At 43.2% G+C, this 20,431-nt stretch overlaps 1 protein-coding gene across 1 annotated transcript in view; it reads left to right on the forward strand.

The window, feature by feature from the left end:
• DOCK2 (dedicator of cytokinesis 2) overlaps positions 1-20,431 on the forward strand; it is a 1,209,209-nt gene that overhangs the window by 549,017 nt on the left and 639,761 nt on the right. Inside the window, exon 25 of the mRNA XM_069763868.1 lies at positions 7,503-7,609. Coding sequence (XP_069619969.1) covers positions 7,503-7,609 — 107 coding nt within the window. The remainder of the gene's footprint in view (positions 1-7,502; positions 7,610-20,431) is intronic.

Consider the following 20,431-nt stretch of genomic DNA (forward strand, 5'->3'; position numbering starts at 1 on the left):
AAAAAAACACAACAGTATTGGCTTCCTACTCCTCTCTCTCACCTTCCCTGCCATGTCCAGTCCACCTCCTCCACTTAAACCTCCATCTCCTGGTTAAAGATTTTTTTTTTTTGTTATTTTAAGTAATTTTCCTGTTGATGTTTGTTTAAAGGGCAATTGTTCTGCTCTTACTCCATTTTGCTTCTTTTTTTCAGGCCCCAAGCCCTTACTATAACTATTTTTCAGTCATTTTACAGCACTAAAGTTCAGGTACTCATTGGATTCTATGGAGTTCAGGGTCAAGTTCAAGTCAAGTTACGGTACCCCAACCAAACCTTGAACTACAGATTGACAGAACATGAGGAACCCGAACATGCATGGGTCCGGTCATTCCTAGCTACAACCTTTAACCCCTTTACCCCATATGACGTACTATCCCATCATAGCGATCGGCCCATCGCAGTTGACATCTGTCACTATGTGCCAGGAGCTATCACAGACCGCCCCTGACACTTTACCCCCAGCACACTGCGATCAAACATGATCGCAGTGTTCCGGCGCTGGTAAGTCAGGAGCCTTGCATGTCAGATCACTGATCTGACACAGTGCTCTGCAGTGTCAGATCAGGGATCTGACCCTATAACATGATGCCCCCCCGGGAAAATGTTATAAAGTAAAAAAAAAAGAATTTAGTTGTGTAGCAAAAAAAAAAAATCTTAAATAAAGAAAAAATATATATATATACTAGCTGAAGAGCCCGGCGTTGCCTGGGCATAGTAAATATCTGTGGTTAGTTATAGCACGTCACTTCTCTTATTTTCCCATCACGCCTCTCATTTTCCCAATCACATCTTTAATTTTCCCCCTCACATCTCTCATTTTCTCCCTCACACCTCTCATTTTCTCCCTCACTCCTCTCATTCCCCTCCTAACACTTGTCATTTCGACCTCACATCTGTCATTTTCCGATCACTTCACTATTTTCCCTCACTCCTCTCATTTTGCACTCACACCTTTTCATTTTCACCTCACACCTCTCATTTTCATCTCAGTATATACATGTTTGTCATCTCCCTTATATATAGTATACACCTGTATGTCATCTCCTGTATATAGTATATACCTGTATGTCATCTCCCCTATATATAGTATATACCTGCTGTGTGTAATTTCCCCTGTATATAGTATATACCTGTATGTCATCTCCTCCTATATATAGTATATACCTGTATGTCATCTCCTCTTATATATAGTATATACCTGTATGTCATCTCCTCCTATATATAGTATATACGTGTATGTCATCTCCTCCTATATATAGTATATACCTGTATGTCATCTCCTCCTGTACATAGTATATACCTGTGTGTCATCTCCCCTGTATATAGTATATATCTGTGTGTCATCTCCTCCTGTATATAGTATATACCTGTATGTCATCTTCTATATATGGCATATACCTGTATGTCATCTCCTCCTGTATATAGTATATACCTGTAGGTAATCTGCTCCTGTATATAGTATATACCTGTGTGTCATCTCCTCCTGTATATAGTACATACCTGTATGTCATCTCCTCATGTATATAGTATGTACCTGTATGTAATCTCCTCCTCTATATAGTATATACCTGTGTCATCTCTCCTGTATATAGTATATATCTGTGTGTCATTTCCCCTGTATATAGTATATACCTGTGTGATCTCCTGTATTAGACCTCGTTAACACGTTATTTGCTCAGTATTTTTACCTCAGTATTTGTAAGATAAAATGGCAGCCTGATAAATCCCCAGCCAACAGGAAGCCCTCCCCCTGGCAGTATATATTAGCTCACACATACACATAATAGACAGGTCATGTGACTGACAGCTGCTGTATTTCTTATATGGTACATTTGTTGCTCTTGTAGTTTGTCTGCTTATTAATCAGATTTTTATTTTTGAAGGATAATACCAGACTTGTGTGTGTTTTAGGGCGAGTTTCGTTTGTCAAGTTGTGTGTGTTGAGTTGTGTGTGGCGACATGCATGTAGTGACTTTTGTGAGATGAGTTTTGTGTGGCAACATGCGTGTAGCAACTTTTTGTGTGTCGAGTTGCATGTGACAGGTTAGTGTAGCAAGTTGTGTGCAGCAAGTTTTGCGCATGGCGAGTTTTGGGCGTGGTGAGTTTTATGTCTGGTGCCTTTTGAGTATGTGCAAGTTTTGTGTGAGGCAACTTTTGCATGTGTTGCAAATTTGTGCATGTGGCAATTTTTCCGCGTGTGCAAGTTTTGCGTGTGGCGAGTTTTCCATGAGGTGAGTTTTGCACTTGTGGCGAGTTGTGCGTGAGCCTAGTTTTTGCATGTGGCGAGTTTTGCGCGTGGCGAGTTTTGAGCGGCGACTTTTGTGTTTCGACTTTTATGTGGCGAGGTTGGTGTATGTGTGGTGAAATGTGTGCTGAGGGTGGTATATGTGTTCAAGCACGTGGTAGTGTGTGGCGCATTTTATGTGTGTTCATATCCCCGTGTGTGGTGAGTATCCCATGTCGGGGCCCCACCTTAGCAACTGTAGGGTATATACTCTTTGGCGCCATCACTCTCACTCTTTAAGTCCCCCTTGTTCACATCTGGCAGCTGTCAATTTGCCTCCAACACTTTTCCTTTCACTTTTCCCCATGATGTAGATAGGGGAAAAATAGTTTGGTGAATTGGAAAGCGCGGAGTTAAAATTTCACCTCACAACATAGCCTTTGACGCTCTCAGGGTCCAGACGTGTGACTGTGCAAAATTTTGTGGCTGTAGCTGCGACGCCTCCAACACTTTTCATTTCACTTTTTCCCCATTATGTAGATAGGGGCAAAATTGTTTGGTGAATTGGAAAGCGCGGGGTTAAAATTTCACCTCACAACGTAGCCTATGACGCTCTCAGGGTCCAGACGTGTGACTGTGCAACATTTTGTTGCTGTAGCTGCGACGCCTCCAACACTTTTCCTTTCACTTTTTTCCCCATTATGTAGATAGGGGCAAAATTGTTTGGTGAATTGGAACGCGCAGGGTTAAAATTTCTCCTCACAATATAGCCTATGACGCTCTCGGGGTCCACACGTGTGACTGTGCAAAATTTTGTGGCTGTAGCTGCAACGCCTTCAACACTTTTCCTTTCACTTTTTTCCCCATTATGTAGATAGGGGCAAAATAGTTTGGTGAATTGGAACACGCGGGGTTAAAATTTCGCCTCACAATATAGCCTATGACGCTCTCGGGGTCCAGACGTGTGACTGTGCAAAATTTTGTGGCTGTAGCTGCGACGCCTCCAACACTTTTCATTTCACTTTTTCCCCATTATGTAGATAGGGGCAAAATTGTTTGGTGAATTGGAAAGCGCGGGGTTAAAATTTCACCTCACAACGTAGCCTATGACGCTCTCAGGGTCCAGACGTGTGACTGTGCAAAATTTTGTTTCTGTAGCTGCGACGCCTCCAACACTTTTCCTTTCACTTTTTTCCCCATTATGTAGATAGGGGCAAAATTGTTTGGTGAATTGGAACGCGCGGGGTTAAAATTTCGCCTCACAATATAGCCTATGACGCTCTCGGGGTCCAGACGTGTGACTGTGCAAAATTTTGTGGCTGTAGCTGCGACGGTGCAGATGCCAATCCCGGACACACACACACACACATTCAGCTTTATATAGTAGATATTATTCCCATAAATACGTTTCTTTATCTAAATAAAAAGAAGCAATAAAAGTACACATATTTAGTATTGCCACGTCCGTAATGACCCGACCTATAAAACTGTCTCACTAGTTAACCCCTTCAGTGAACACCGTAAAAAAAAAAAAAAAAGCGGGACAAAAAACAACGCTTTATTGTCATACAACCGAACAAATGTGGAATAGCACGCGATAAAAAAGATGGATATAAATAACCATGGTACCGCTGAAAATATCATCTTGTCCCTCAAAAAACGAGCCTCGATACAGCGTCATCAGCGAAAAAATAAAAAAGTTATAGTCCTCAGAATAAAGCGATGCAAAAATAATTATTTTTTCTATAAAATAGTTTTTATGGTATAAAAGCGCCAAAACATAAAAAAAGATATAAATGAGTTATCGATGTAATCGTACTGACCCGAAGAATAAAACTGCTTTTTCCATTTTACCAAATGCAGAATGGTATAAACACCCCCCCCCCCCCCAAAAGAAATTCATGAATAGCTGATTTTTGGTCATACTGCCTCACAAAAATTGGAATACAAAGCGTTCAAAAAATGTCACGTGCCCGAAAATGTTACCAATAAAAACATCAACTCGTTCCACAAAAAACAAGAGCTCACATGACTCTGTGGACCAAATATGGAAAAATTATAGCTCTCAAAATATGGTAACGCAAAAAAATATTTTTTGCAATAAAAAGCGTCTTTTAGTGTGTGACGGCTGCCAGTCATAAAAATCTGCTAAAAAACCCACTATAAAATTAAATCTACCCCCCCTTCATCACCCCCTTAGTTAGGGAAAAATAAAAAAATAAAAAAAATGTATTTATTTCCATTTTCATATTAGGGTTATGGCTAGGTTAGTGCTAGGTTTAGGGTTAGGGTTGGGGCTAGGGTTAGGGTTGGATTACATTTATGGTTGGGATTAGGGTTAGGGGTGTGTCAGGGTTAGGGGTGTGGTTAGGGTTATGGTTGGGATTAGGGTTAGGGGTGTGGTTGGGATTAGGGGTGTGTTTGGGTTAGGGTTTCAGTTAGAGGGGTTTCCACTGTTTAGGCACATCAGGGCTCTCCAAATGTGACATGGCGTCCGATCTCAATTCCAGCTAATTCTGCGTTGAAAAACTAAAACAGTTCTCCTTCCCTTCCGAGCTCTCCCGTGTGCCCAACATATGGGGTATCAGCGTACTCAAGACAAATTGGACAACAACTTCTGGGGTCCAATTTCTCTTGATCCCCCTGGGAAAGTAAAAATTTGGGGGCCTAAAAAACATTTTTGTAGGAAAAATTATTTTTTATTTTCATGGCTCTGCGTTATAAATTGTAGGGAAATACTTGGGGGTTCAAAGTTCTCACAACACATCTAGATAAATTCCTTGGGGGGTCTATTTTCCAATATGGGGTCACTTGTCGGGGGTTTCTACTGTTTAGGTACATCAGAGGGTCTGCAAATTCAACGTGACACCTGCAGACCAATCCATCTAAGTCTGCATTCCAAATGGCGCTCCTTCCCTTCTGAGCTCTGCCATGCACCCAAACGGTGGTTACCCCCCACATATGGGGTATCAGCATACTCAGGAGAAATTGGACCCCAAAAGTTGTTGTGCAATTTGTCCTGTTTTCTTGGGAAAATACAAAACTGGGGGCTAAAAAATAATTTTTGTGGAAATTTTTTTTTTTATTTTCACGGCTCTGCGTCATAAACTGTAGTGAAACACTTGGGGGGTTCAAAGCTCTCATAACACATCTATATAAGATCCATAGGGGGTCTACTTTCAAAAATGGTGTCACTTGTGGGGAGTTTCAATGTTTAGGCACATTAGTGGCTATGCAAACGCAACAAGGCGTCCCATCTCAATTCCAGCCAATTTTGCATTGAAAAGTCAAATGGTGCTCCTTCCCTTCCGAGCTCTGCCATGCACCCAAACAGTGGTTTACCCCCACATATGGGGTATCAGGGTACTAAGGACAAATTGTTCAACAACTTTTAGGGTCCATTTTCTCCTGTTACCCTTGGTAAAATAAAAGAAATTGGAGCTGAAGTAAATTTAAAAAAAAATGAACATTTAATTCTTTTCACAAACATTCCAAAAATTCCTGTGAAGCACCAGAAGGGTTAATAAGCTTCTTGAATGTGGCTTTGAGCACCTTGAGGGGTGCAGTTTTTAGAATGGTGTCACACTTGGTTATTTTCTATCATATAGACCCCTCAAAATGACTTCAAATGTGATGTGGTCCCTAAAAAAAATGGTGTTGTAAAAATGAGAAATTGCTGGTCAACTTTTAACCCTTATAACTCCCTAACAAAAAAAAATGTTTCCAAAATTGTGCTGATGTAAAGTAGACATGTGGGAAATGTTACTCATTTAGTATTTTGTGTGACATATCTCTGTGATTTAAGGGCATAAAAATTGGTTAGAACATTTTCAGAATTTTCTCAGAATTTCCATTTTTTTCACAAATAAACGCAGGTAATATCAAAGAAATTTTACCACTGTCATGAAGTACAATATGTCTCGAGAAAACAGTGTCAGAATCACCGGGATCCGTTGAAGCGTTCCAGAGATATAACCTCATAAAGGGACAGTGGTCAGAATTGTAAAAATTGGCCCGGTCATTATCGTGCAAACCACCCTCGGGGCTTAAGGGGTTAATCAAAGAAAATAACCCAGCTGAGAATAACATTTTCAAACCATTAAGTTGGAAACCCAGTTCCATAATAACATACAATTCTTTCCTAGTAACAGCCCATTGTTTTGATTTTTTTTGTTATTGCATGCTCTTTCTGTACTAAAAAAATTAAATTTCAGCATGAAAACAACTTAATAAAATATCTAAATACTTATGTCAAAATTCACAACAATTGGGGAAAATTCATCTCTCGGTTTTGGAAATTGCAATTTATAATATATTCTTAAAAATGTGGTAAAACTGAGATATTCATAAGATTTTTCACATAGTGAAAGGGGGAGGATTTATTACCTATCAATAAGTCTCTGAAGAATTTAACTAACCGGAATCAGAATACCAAATTTTACTATTGATTCATAGTCTGTCTGAAAAATAGAAAAACCCAATAATATAAATGGGAGAAATATCAGTCATCAATAACAATAATAACATACAATTAATACCATAATAACTATTTGGAAAATGACTGCAGATTCCTTGTAAAATTTTGGGTAAAGTTAAGCCCTTATATGCCACCTTGAATCTCCTACTGTGGCATTTACAGCACACAATGACCGTTGTCATCATGGAGCTTCTACTGTGTTTTCTCTTTTTAAATCATAATGACAACCCAAAACATCCAAATGACAATGATAAAAAAGTTCACATACCCTGGTGATTTTAGCCTGATAACATGCACAGAAGGTGACACAAATGTATTTGAATGGCTACTAAAGATAACATCCTCACCTGTAACTTGTGACAAATGCCAGAAAATTTGTTCGGGATGGAAAGAAAAACCCACAAATAACATCAGCTGAAATACAGGACTCTCTGAAAACTAGTGGTGTGGCTGTTTCAAGATGCACAATATGGAGACAATTGAAGAAAAATGGACTGCATGGTCCAGTCGCCAGAGGAAAGCCAAATGACCCAGATCAAAAGTTCACATACACCATTTATTAATACCATTTATTGCCCCCTCTAACATTAATGCAGCTTGTGTGGTAGTTGTGAATGAGCTTCTTTATTTCATAATTTTTTGTATGTGGATAGTAGCAAGAAAAAAGGCAGCCACCATTTAACATGGTCTGCCATGGCATAGTATTATTAATAACAATACAATACACACGTGTAAGCATTAATCACTCTTCTTATTGTAGTCAACTACTGCATGAGTTCTACACGTGCATTCCTCCCGAGAGACTCCAGCAGCAAAAAGTACAGTCTATGAATGAAATCATTGGCAGTAACCTGTTCAAGAAGCAAGGTAAGATATCTCGGATTTATTCAGTACGCATAATGTCAGTATTTTATATGTGTATATAAACATGTAAATAAATACATTTATATAATTTAGTGTATACAGTATACAGTACAGTCCAAAACTTTGGACACACGTTCTCATTTAAAGATTTTTCTGTATTTACATGACTATGAAAATTGAAAATTCATACTGAGGGCATCAAATCTATTAATTAACACATGTGGAATTATATACTTAACAAAAAAGTGTGAAACAACTGAAAATATGTCTTATATTCAAAGTGCAAAGCAGTCATCAAAGCAAAAGGTGGCTACTTTGAAGAACCTAGGATATAAGACGTATTTTCAGTTGTTTCACATTGAAGATATTATGGCAGCAGGGTGATTCAGGATAGAAGGAAAACGTCAGCGCTCACAGCCTAACAATATACATAAAAAGAGAAAGCCATAAAATATTGAACAGATACTCTAGTCCAGGGGTGTCAAACTGCAACCATGTCATGTTTTCAGGATTTCCTTGTACTGCACAGGTGATAATTTAATCACCTACACACATAATGATTGCAGCACCTTGTGCAATACTAAGGAAATCTTGAAAACACACATGGTTTGCAGCCCTCGAGGAATGCAGTTTGACACCCCTGCTCTAGTCAGTAATTTGCTGAATAACTCCAGCATTGAAGATGGGTGTAGTGGTCTGACAGTAATACAGATCAGATCGCCTAGGTTATGGAGTCAACACTCCAACGCATGACGGCGGTATCACAGAGCAGGATTATAGGAGACACCTGACCAAAAGTAAGCTTATTGGCTATTACTAATAAAAATATCCATCTGGCCAGTACGCATCCACCCCTGGACGAAGCATTTACAAGAGAAACGCACGTCTGGGTGGTTTGTCCACATTTACCAGTCCTAGGTAATTATACCTCCTTTTGTTCTTATGCCACATTATAGACCTATTAATTGTGCTGCATTGTTTAATACTTTTGGTACATTATATGTATATTTGCTATCACGCTGCTAAATTATAGGGCATTGGGCAATGTTGATTACTTTACTCTCTGACTGTCCATATTTGGAGGCTATTTCACTAATTTAATTTTGCTTGTTATGATAATGGGCGTATTGGGCTAATAGTGTACTTACATTGAAATTATCTATATAAACATGTACAAATGTGATGATTGAGTATTATTAGTGCCTGTATTTACAGACATCAGCCACACACATTAATACATAAAAAATATTGCTTATTGGAGGATCTACCAGGATTTTTTTACTGTTTTTGGCTGGTTCTACTTTTCTTTTTTCTGTATCTGTGGTAATTTATTTGTTTGTTGGGCTCTCCATGCATGTGTCATGACTGTCACATAGCCGCGACACATGCAGCTACGTTGCCAATCAGCTGATCGGCCGGCGCGATCCAGGAAGCCGGTTTTCCCCTGCAGCTTGCCGAATAAGAGGGACCCTGAGCACATTCACTCATCTCTGGTCTCTATTGCCCCACTTCTTATATTGTCAGGTAGGGTATGGTTCTTGTCATCATCATCACCATCATCTTATTGTACTGCTTTACATCCTCTTCCACCATTGCATCACCAGTAAGTCATGTGTGCCCAGGAGGTAATCTGTTTGGGTGTAAAATCAACTCCCACATGTATAATTTCGCAACAATCGCAACTGTACCACTTGGATTGTACTGCCTTTTGTGAAATGATGGTGATGGCCTTTATTGAAAGACTAGATGGAGGCCCGATGCTATCTCATCAGGAGGGCAGTAATGTCACAATGGTGGCAGGCATGCGGCGCTGTTGTTGCTTAATGGCATCCTGTGATAATCTTATGACTTTTGCATCAGGGGACTCATGTGCTTGACGCCTACGCTTATATATATTGGTTTTTTTTCCAGCAATGCTGTTGCTCTTCAAGAGTCTCATTTGCCCTTTATAGTCTTTGACATTGTGCCTTTGCTGCTTTCCTTTCATTGTCATTGGCATACTTTTTATGAGGAGCCATGTTGGTGTTGATATTTGCTTTTTAAAGGGGTTTTCCCATGAACAAAAGTTCATTTTAAAAATTGTCTGTCATACCATGTACCGAACATACCACAGCTCCTGGGCAGGGGAGGAAGCAAAAGACAATACTGACATTACAGCAGGAGATCGCAGAGGATACATTTTGAGAGGTAAAATAATTTTTAAAAAACAGTGGATTCATTTTGTGGGGCAAAATATTTCACTGACGGTGATCCCCCGCTGTAATGTCAGTATTGTATTTTGCTTCCTCCCCTGCCCAGGACAAGTGGTATGCTCCATACATGGTCAGAAACAGTCAATTTTTAAAATGAAGCTTCATTCGTGACAAACCACTTTAATGTGACCGACATCCTCTGCCTGTAGACACATCACGCATCTGCCGCCGGATCAGCCGAATGATTCACTGCACCTACGCATAATTCATACATGGCACAGTAAATCAGACCGCCGTCATATTTGTGCAGACACATAGCAACGGTCACCTTAAAACTGCGCATGCATTTCTCCTGTACAAAGATGGCGGCAGTCAGTGAATCATTCCGCTAACAACGGTGTTCTGATGGTGGTACATGGCAAGAGGCTGTGTGTGTGAGAGCGTGAGTGCATGTGTGAGTGTGGTGTGTGTGAATGTGTGTGTGTGTGAATGTGTGTGTGTATGTGTGTGTGTGAATGTGCAGCGCCCCAGAGACCTGGTCGTTGCAGTAATGTCGCTCTGCCACTAAGGGGAGTGATGGTACGTCTGATGGCACTAAAGGAGTTCACCTGACCAGGTATCACCAGTACACAGTACACTTCACACTCCGGCCACTAGGAGGAGCAAAAGGTTCTATTTATTAAGCCACTCCTCACACTGGTAAAACTAGGGGCTGGATAGGAAGTTAGTCAGAAGCTGACTGGGTTTTGTCCAGGCAACATCCCATGGCAGGGGGTGTTGCGGGGAAGATTCCGGGGGGTCCCTGTCAGGCGTGGGAATCTGGCAGGTACCTAGCGACAAGGTAGAACGTTACGGAGCCGCGCCTGCACTACCTTGCGGTGGCATCTAAAGAAAGGACATGAAGCGAAGGATATTGTGGACAGTGAGAAACGAGATCAAGCACAAAGGAGAGCCAGTAGGAGTCGTGCCCGGAGAACGGCAACATCCTACTGAGGCGCGTAGCCGGTGCCCGGAACACCGAGGAAGTAACTGACTTTATGCCTTACTTCAAATACCGCAAGACAGTTAATTATAGGTTGGCTGTCTACCTTACATCACCTAAGCAGACATAGGGGGCAACCGTGGAGAGGGGCGTCTCTAGGGTCCCGGAAGAGCTCAGAGCCTACCCGTCAAACGGGTGCGTCCTAGCCATAACAAACCTGGGGGACGGGAATAGAAAGAACAAGAAAGAACTAGAAAGAACGAGAATAGAAGTTGTGAGGACTATCCCGAATGCTCAGCAGGGAAGCAGTACAACACACAGGCACTAGTGGTATGCAACGATTTCCATTTGCAAAGGGAACTCTGGATGTGCCTTCGGACCGGTCGGTCTCAGAAAGCCCTGTTAACAGTGCTCTGGATTGAGGATCCTGAAGTCATCAGTAAAGAGGTAAAGAGACTGCAACCCTGTGTCCTAGTTATTGACTGCACCTCAAACCATCGCTACCTACACTACTGGGAAGCCCTGGGGACATACTTCACCTGTGGGAAGATATACCATCTAGCTGCCATCACATCACCCCAGTGGACCCCAAGCAGCGTCGGTCACCCTGACCGAACACCACAGGTGGCATCACGATACCTTGACAGACTTGTTTCACCTTTTATTGGGCGCCCCTTAGCAGGGTCACGGACCGGGTCCAGCCACCGTGACAATCCCAGAACTGAGCCAGAGAGGAGCAGTACTGAGTAACCCGTGGCCCTGTGTCTGGGGGCGCTCCAACTTGGCGTCACGAACAGGATCTACTTAAGCCTGAGAAGTAGGTCATGTGTGCCTTGAAACTGTGATTTATTGCAAGGACTGTGCATTCCTGATTGCCGCAAAGATTCCCGCCAAAACCGCCGCCATTATAGCGCCACGAGGAGCGCAGGAGAAGAAGGGCGTGGAGTTGTGGGTGTGAAAGAGCTGAGAAGCACGAAAAGCAATGGCCACCCAGTCTAAATATTTCTGTACCTTGAGGACGTGTCCGTCAGCGGCCGAGATCCGCCTCCTGATTCTCAATGGAGGGCGGAGACAAAGAAAACGGAACGGCCCATGAAGGAGAGAGCGGGAAAGAGACCAGGAAGTGACCCACGTGGAGGACGCCATGGCCAGTCGCTCAGACCCAGAATGCGGGGTTGAAGCAGAGGACTCCCCCAGCTACCTGGATGAGCACAGCAGCCAGATCTCCACGGTTGGGACCGGTCTCCTGCAGATCGAGATGGAGGACCTGATGGAGCAGCTCCTCCAATTGCGGCTAGAGACCAAGGCCTCGTGCCAGGAGGCGCAGGCAGAGGACCCCTCGTCATCGGTTCCTTTGCTGCTACCGGAGCCAGCTGCGATGGAGGCAGTCGTACCGGCCGGTGAGTCTGCCGACCCTGCCCCGCTAGCGGAGGACCTGTTGATAGGCCCCGTCGCGGTACCCCCTCTCCCTGGGACCCATACCTTTCAGCGCCTTCTGCCCTGGGACCAGGCCACGGGTATGGAGCACTTCTTGAAGGCCCCGACCTCGTCGATCACCATGCCAGGCGAGGTCTATGTGGAGCGCACAGTGTGCCGCTGGGTGAACCCAGGGTCCGACTTCATTGGGTTTCCCTGGGTGAAGACACAGGAAGGGGAGATGGTGGAGGCCCTCAGCTGGGAAGAATACCAGATCAAGCTAGACCGACAGTGGGAGAAGAAGGAGAGGGAGTATTAGGCCAGGCGAAAGGCCTACCACCAGCGGGACCTCGCGGTGAAGGACCGTGCCCGCAAAGATCGCACCAACCACCAGGCCCTGCGCAGGCAGGGCACCATCATTGACTTCAAACTTCATGGGGGCTGGGGCTTTATTAAAGAGCCAGACCTATATGCGGAGGTCTTTGTGAACCGGAGGGATGTGGAGTCCCATCTCAGAGAAGGCCACCTGGACCGGGATCTCTACCCGGGGGACGAGGTCACCTACACCCGGCACTTTGGGGAAAAGGGGTGGTTCGCCCTGAACATCCACAAGCGGCGAGGCCCCGTGACATACCCGACTAAAGTGTCAGTGAAGCCGTCCCCTGTAGCAAAGGCGCCCCCTTGTGACCGGTCTACCATTACTACCAAGACTATGGTGGTTACCCCGACGTGCACCATCATCAAGACCACCACCTGCACCGCTGATACCACTACCACCGTGGTAGCTGAAGGATCAGCTTCAGTGATGGCTAGTACCCAGGCCGTTTCGGGATCTAGAACTGTAGCCACCCAGACTCCTGCCTGGAGCAAAAGAGCCCCTGGAACCACACCTGGTGGCCGCAGGTATCCGGGTGGATGGCCCCGCCACTGCTGCCTGCGGAGCTACAACCACCAGAATCGAAATAAACCTCGGAAACCTGAGATTGTATATAGTTGTCTAACTGTTCGTCTTCCTGCTGTTTTGCTGCTAAAACCGGTCTAGGGTTAATCCTTAGATATACCATCTAGCTGCCATCACATCACCCCAGTGGACCCCAAGCAGCATCGGTCACCCTGACCGAACACCACAGGTGGCGTCATGATACCTTGACAGACTTGTTTCACCTTTTATTGGATGCCCCTTAGCAGGGTCACGGATCGGGTCCAGCCACCGTGACAATCTCAGAACTGAGCCAGAGAGGACCGGTACTGAGTAACCCGTGGCCCTGCGTCTGGGGGCGCTCCAACTGTGTGTGTGAATGTTTGTGTGTGTGTGGTGCGACGCTATTCCCCTGGTGGTACCGTGCAATAGGTTGGTACCAGCAGCAGTTTCCATATTGAGAGACCCATCACTTGGGTGTCCCAATATGGCGGTTGGGAAACTTCATCTGCTTGGAATTCTGGGATACGGCGACATCTGGACAGAACAGGAAATGAAAAAATTACATGGCAATTATATAAATAGATACTTAGCCACCTTTATATCTTTAAAACTGCCATCCCTGATTTGTACTGTCATGTGGCAGACATCATGCACCAATGCTTGGAATTGACATTATAATGCAAGATGCATTCCATGATCAACAGCAGCAATTGCAGCTAGAGATTTTATATTAGTTTCATTGCCCATTGAGACACTGTACTGAATATATTAAATGGCTGTGATGCACTATAGCAAGGAAGCCAGGAGCATATACAGTGAAAGAAATAATTACCGTATTTCATCCCTTGCTGACTTTATAAGTTTGCCCACTAACAAAGATATGAACAGTCTATAATTTTAAGGTTAGGTTAATTTTAACATTGAGAGATAAAATATCACAAATAAAATCCAGAGAATCACATTGTATTAATTTATATAAATTTAATTGCATTTTGCAGTGAAAAATAATTTGATCCCCTACCAACCATTAAGAGTTCTGGCTCCTACAGACCAGTTAGACGCTCCTAATCAACTCGTTACCTACGTTAAAGACAGTTGTCTTACATAGTCACCTTTAATTGAGTCTGTGGGCAGGAGTCTTTTATAAACAGTCAGACTCTAAAATCTACAACCTGGGCTAGACCAAAGAGCTTTCTAAGGATGTTAGGGACAAGGTCATAGACCCGCACAAAGCTGGAGTGGGCTTCAAAGCCATAAGTAAGAATATGGGTGAGAAGGAGACAACTGTTGGTGCAATAGTAAGAAAATGACAGTCATTTTGTATTTCTTCCAATCGACATCGATCTGGTGCACCATGCAAAATCACACCTAGTAGGGTATCCTTGATCATGAGAAAGGTGAGAGGTCACCAAGAAAACCATTAGCAACACATTACACCGTAAAGATTTAAAATCCAGCAGTGCCCGCAAGGTACCCCTGCTCAAGAAGGCACATGTTCAGGCCCATCTGAAATTTGCCAATGAACACCTGGATGATTCTTTTATTGACTGGGAGAAGATGCTGTGGTCAGATGAGACAAAAATTGAGCTTTTTGGCATTAACTCAATTTGCTGTGTTTGGAGGAAGAGAAATGCTGCCTATGACCCAAAGAACGCCATCCCCTCTGTCAAGCATGGAGGTGGAAATATTATGTTTTGGGGGTGTTTCTTTGCTAAGGGCATAAGGCTACTTCACCGCATCAATGGGAAATTAGATGGAGCCTTATACCGTAAAATCCTGAGCGACAATCTCCTTCCCTCCGCCAGAACATTAAAAATGGGTCATGGCTGGTTCTTCCAGCGAGACAATGAACCAAAACATATAGCCAAGGCAACAAAGGAGTGGCTCAATAAGAAGCATATTAAGGTCATGGAGTGGCCTAGCCAGCCTCCAGACCTTAATCCCAAAGAAAACTTTATGGAGGGAAATAAAGCTCCTAGTTGCCAAGCAACAGCCCAAAAATCTTAATGATTTAGAGGTGATCTGCAGAGAGGAGTGGACTGAAATTCCTCCTGACATGTGCGCAAACCTCATCATCAACTACAAAAAAAGTCTGACTGCTGTGCTTGCTAACAAGGGTTTTGCCACCAAGTATTAAGTACACTATGTTCCAAATTATTATGAAAATGATATTTTTCTCGGATTTTCCTAAGTGGTCAGTGCAAATCACAGTCAGTCTAATAAACATCATGACCCATTAGAGTATACATCAAATTTTATTGAAGAAACCTCCCAATGATAAGAGTATAATCTCCAAAATGAATAAAAACTCAAAATAAACTGTTCCAAATTATTAGGCACTGTAGAATTTCGAAAAATTTGATATGTTTTAAAGAACTGAGAATGGTCATTTGTTGAATTTGCAGCATTAGGAGGTCACATTCACTGAACAAAAAAGCTATTTAACTCCAAAACATCCTAACAGGCCAAGTTACATGTTAACATAGGAACCCTTCTTTGATATCACCTTCACAATTCTTGCATCCATTGAACTTGTGTTTTTGTATAGTTTCTGCTTGTATTTCTTTGCATGAAGTCAGAATAGCTTCCGAGAGCTGCTGTTTTCATGTGAACTGCCTCCCACCCTCATAGAAGACCTCATAGAAGACCCACCTCTTCAGACAAGCCTACAACCTGCAGTGATCACCGATCGACCAAACCGCTCCATGACCAGCTCTATCCTCACCTACTGTATTCTCACCCATCCCTTGTAGATTGTGAGCCTTCGCGGGCAGGGTCCACACTCCTCCTGTACCAGTTATGACTTGTATTGTTTAAGATTATTGTACTTGTTTTTACTATGTATACCCCTCCTCACATGTAAAGCGCCATGGAATAAATGGCGCTATAACAATAAATAATAATAATAATAGATCTTTTGCTTGATGATACTCCAAATGTTCTCTATAGGGATGAGGTCAGGGGAAGATGGTGACCACACCATGAGTTTATCTCCTTTTATGCCCATAGCAGCCAATGACTCAGAGTTATTATTTGCAACATGAGATGATGCATTGTCATGCATGATGATTTTGCTCCTGAAGGCACGTTTCGGCTTTTTATACCATTGAAGAAAGTTGTCTTTCAGAAACTCTATATACTTTGCAGAGGTCATTTTCACACCTTCAGGAACCTTAAAGGGCTCTACAAGCTGTTTCCCCATGATTCCAGCCCAAAACATAACTCCTCTACCTCCTTGCTGATCTCGCAGCCTTGTTGGGACATGGTGGCCATCCACCAACCATCCACTACTCCACCCATCTGGACTATCCAAGGTTGCTCGACACTCAACAGTAAACAAGACTGTTTGAAAATTGGTCTTCATGTATGTCTGGTCCCACTGAAACCGTGCTTTGGCCACCCTAAACAGTGTTCACAATATTAAGTTTAGGCACCACAGCAAGCCTTTGAAGGATCCTACACCTTGAGGTTCGAAAGACTCCAGAGGCACCAGCAGCTTCTTCCCAGCCATGCAATATCTGAAGTTTGAAACCCCAGATTACTATAAACTATCTGGTCTCTCAGGTTCCCACCAGAACAGTACATTACAAACACTAAACTGCCAATTTCATGATATAATTATAATATAGGCCAATTACGTTTCAACAGATTCATTTCTATAGATCTGTTGTCAAAGGTGTCAATTTCATCTGTTACTTCTCTACTGGATGTTCACTGTATACCAGTAGACAAAATCCTGGCTGTGCTGTTGAATGATCATCACAGTATCAGTGATCTTCCAGCATTAGAATACTGTTGTTCTTTAAGGGAAACTCACAACTGGATATAAAGAACTGCTGAACAACTAGCTTCTAATTGACTCATTTTTTCTTGTGAATATAATAAAACTAGATGGTGGCCCGATTCTAACGCATCGGGTGTTCTAGAATATGCATGTCCACATAGTATATTGCACAGCACACGTAGTATATTGCACAGCACACGTAGTATATTGCCCAGCCACGTAGTATATTGCACAGCCACGTAGTATATTGCCCAGTGACGTAGTATATTGCCCAGTGACGTAGTATATTGCCCAGTGACGTAGTATATTGTCCAGCCACGTAGTATATTGCTCAGACACGTAGTATATTGCCCAGTGACGTAGTATATTGCCCAGTGACGTAGTATATTGCCCAGCCACGTAGTATATTGCACAGCCACGTAGTGTATTGCCCAGTGACGTAGTATATTGCCCAGTGACGTAGTATATTGTCCAGCCATGTAGTATATTGCCCAGACACGTAGTATATTGCCCAGTGACATAGTATATTGCACAGCCACCTAGTATATTGCCCAGTCACGTAGTATATTGCCCAGCCACGCAGTATATTGGCCAGCCACGTAGTATATTGCCCAGCCACGTAGTATATTGGCCAGCCACATAGTATATTGCCCAGTGACGTAGTATATTGCCCAGCCACGTATTATATTGCACAGCCACGTAGTATATTGCCCAGTGACGTAGTATATTGCCCAGTGACGTAGTATATTGTCCAGCCATGTAGTATATTGCCCAGACACGTAGTATATTGCCCAGTGACATAGTATATTGCACAGCCCACCTAGTATATTGCCCAGTCACGTAGTATATTGCCCAGCCACGCAGTATATTGGCCAGCCACATAGTATATTGCCCAGCCACGTAGTATATTGGCCAGCCACATAGTATATTGCCCAGCCACGTAGTATATTGCCCAGCCACATAGTATATTGCGCAGCTACGTAGTATATTGCCCAGTCACGTAGTATATTGCCCAGTCCCATAGTATATTGGCCAGCCAAGTAGTATATTGCCCAGTTACATAGTATATTGCCTAGTTACGTAGTGTATTGCGCATCCACGTAGTATATTAGCCAGTTACATAGTATATTGCCCAGTCACGTAGTATATTGCGCAGCCACGTAGTATATTGCCCAGTCACGTAGTATATTGCCCAGTTACGTAGTATATTGCCCAGTGACATAGTATATCACACAGCAACGTAGTATACAGCACAGAGCCATGTAATATTTTGGCCAGTAACGTAGTATATTTTGTTTCCACTACCATCTCTATGCTGATGACAACAATTTATACACCTCTGCTCTTGAAATCATGCCTGCATTTTTACAAAACAACAGAGATGGAGTGCATGATGTTTGAGACAGCGGTAAGACAATCAATCTGAAACTGAACCTGTCAAAAACTGAACTCCTTGTGTTTCCTCCCTCAACTAATTTACCTATGTGAGACATTGCCATGTCCATGTGTGGTTCTACCATTAATGCCCAACAACATGCCTGCTCTCTTGGGGTCATACTTGATTCAGGGCTTTTATTCAATCACACACACACAAACACACATCCGAACACTGGCTCGCTCTTGTTATCTGCACCTCAAAAACATTTCTAGAATTCAACCTTTCCTTACTTTTGTGTTGTGAATTCTGTTGTCGGGCTCCCTCCTGTGGTCATGAATGGTACTTCGGCTGGTTCTGTCCATGGACTTCCTCTGGGTGTTTCTGAGTTTCCTTCCACAGGTGATGAGGCTAAGTCGTTAGTGGGCTGCTCTATTTAACTCCACTTAGATCTTTGCTCCATGCCACCTGTCAATGTTCCAGTATTGGTCTAGTTCACTCCTGGATCGTTCTTGTGACCTGTCTTCCCATCAGAAGCTAAGTTCCTGTTTGTTTTTCTTTGGTTTGCTATTTTTCTGTCCAGCTTGCTATTTTTATTATTGTCTTGCTTGCTGGAAGCTCTGGGACGCAGAGGGAGCGCCTCCGCACCGTGAGTCGGTGCGGAGGGTCTTTTTGCGCCCTCTGCGTGGTCTTTTTGTAGGTTTTTGTGCTGACCGCAAGGCAACCTTTCCTATCCTCAGTCTGTTCAGTAAGTCGGGCCTCGCTTTGCTAAATCTATTTCATCTCTGTGTTTGTATTTTCATCTTTACTCACAGTCATTATATGTGGGGGGCTGCCTTTTCCTTTGGGGAATTTCTCTGAGGCAAGGTAGGCTTTATTTTTCTATCTTCAGGGCTAGCTAGTTCCTTAGGCTGTGCCGAGTTGCATAGGGAGCGTTAGGCGCAATCCACAGCTATTTGTAGTGTGTGTTATAGGATTAGGGATTGCGGTCAGCAGAGTTCCCACGTCCCAGAGCTTGTCCTTAATTATCAGTGACTATCAGGTCATTCTGTGTGCTCTTAACCACCAGGTCCATTATAGTCCTGACCACCAGGTCATAACAGTACAGGTGGGCCAAAGTACTAATGCATCTCAATAGAGGGATAAGAGAAGTTCTGAGACCATTTTTTTTTCTTTGCAGTGTGTTTTGTCTCTCTTTTCCCCTTTACCTCTGGGTGGTTCAGGACACAGGTGTAAACATGGACATTCAAGGTCTGTCCTCTTGGATGGATAATCTCACTACAAGGGTACAAAACATTCAAGATTTTGTGGTTCAGAATCCGATGTCAGAGCCTAGGATTCCTATTCCTGATTTGTTTTTTGAAGATAGATCTAAGTTCTTGAATTTCAAAAATAATTGTAAATTGTTTCTTGCCTTGAAGCCTCGCTCCTCAGGTGACCCTGTTCAACAAGTAAAGATCATTATTTCTTTGTTACGTGGTGACCCTCAAGACTGGGCATTTTCCCTTGTGCCAGGAGATCCGGCATTGCGTGATGTTGATGCGTTTTTCCTGGTGCTTGGATTGCTTTATGACGAACCTAATTCAGTGGATCAGGCAGAGAAAATCTTGCTGGCTCTGTGTCAGGGTCAGGATGAAGCGGAGATATATTGTCAGAAGTTTAGAAAGTGGTCTGTGCTCACTCAGTGGAATGAATGTGCCCTGGCAGCAATCTTCAGAAAGGGTCTCTCTGAAGCCCTTAAGGATGTCATGGTGGGATTTCCCATGCCTGCTGGTCTGAATGAGTCTATGTCTTTGGCCATTCAGATCGATCGACGCTTGCGTGAGCGTAAAGCTGTGCACCATTTGGCAGTACTATCTGAGCATGGGCCTGAGCCTATGCAATGTGATAGGACTTTGACCAGAGCTGAACGGCAAGAATACAGACGTCGGAATGGGCTATGTTTTTACTGTGGTGATTCCACTCATGCTATCTTCGATTGTCTTAAGCGCACTAATCGGTTTGCTAGGTCTGCCACCATTGGTACTGTACAGTCTAAATTTCTATTGTCCGTTACTCTGATTTGCTCTTTGTCATCCTATTCTGTTATGGCATTTGTGGATTCAGGCGCTGCCCTGAATTTGATGGACTTGGAGTATGCTAGGCGCTGTGGTT

Source organism: Ranitomeya imitator, chromosome 4, assembly GCF_032444005.1.
Source record: "Ranitomeya imitator isolate aRanImi1 chromosome 4, aRanImi1.pri, whole genome shotgun sequence".
Taxonomy (NCBI): domain Eukaryota; kingdom Metazoa; phylum Chordata; class Amphibia; order Anura; family Dendrobatidae; genus Ranitomeya; species Ranitomeya imitator.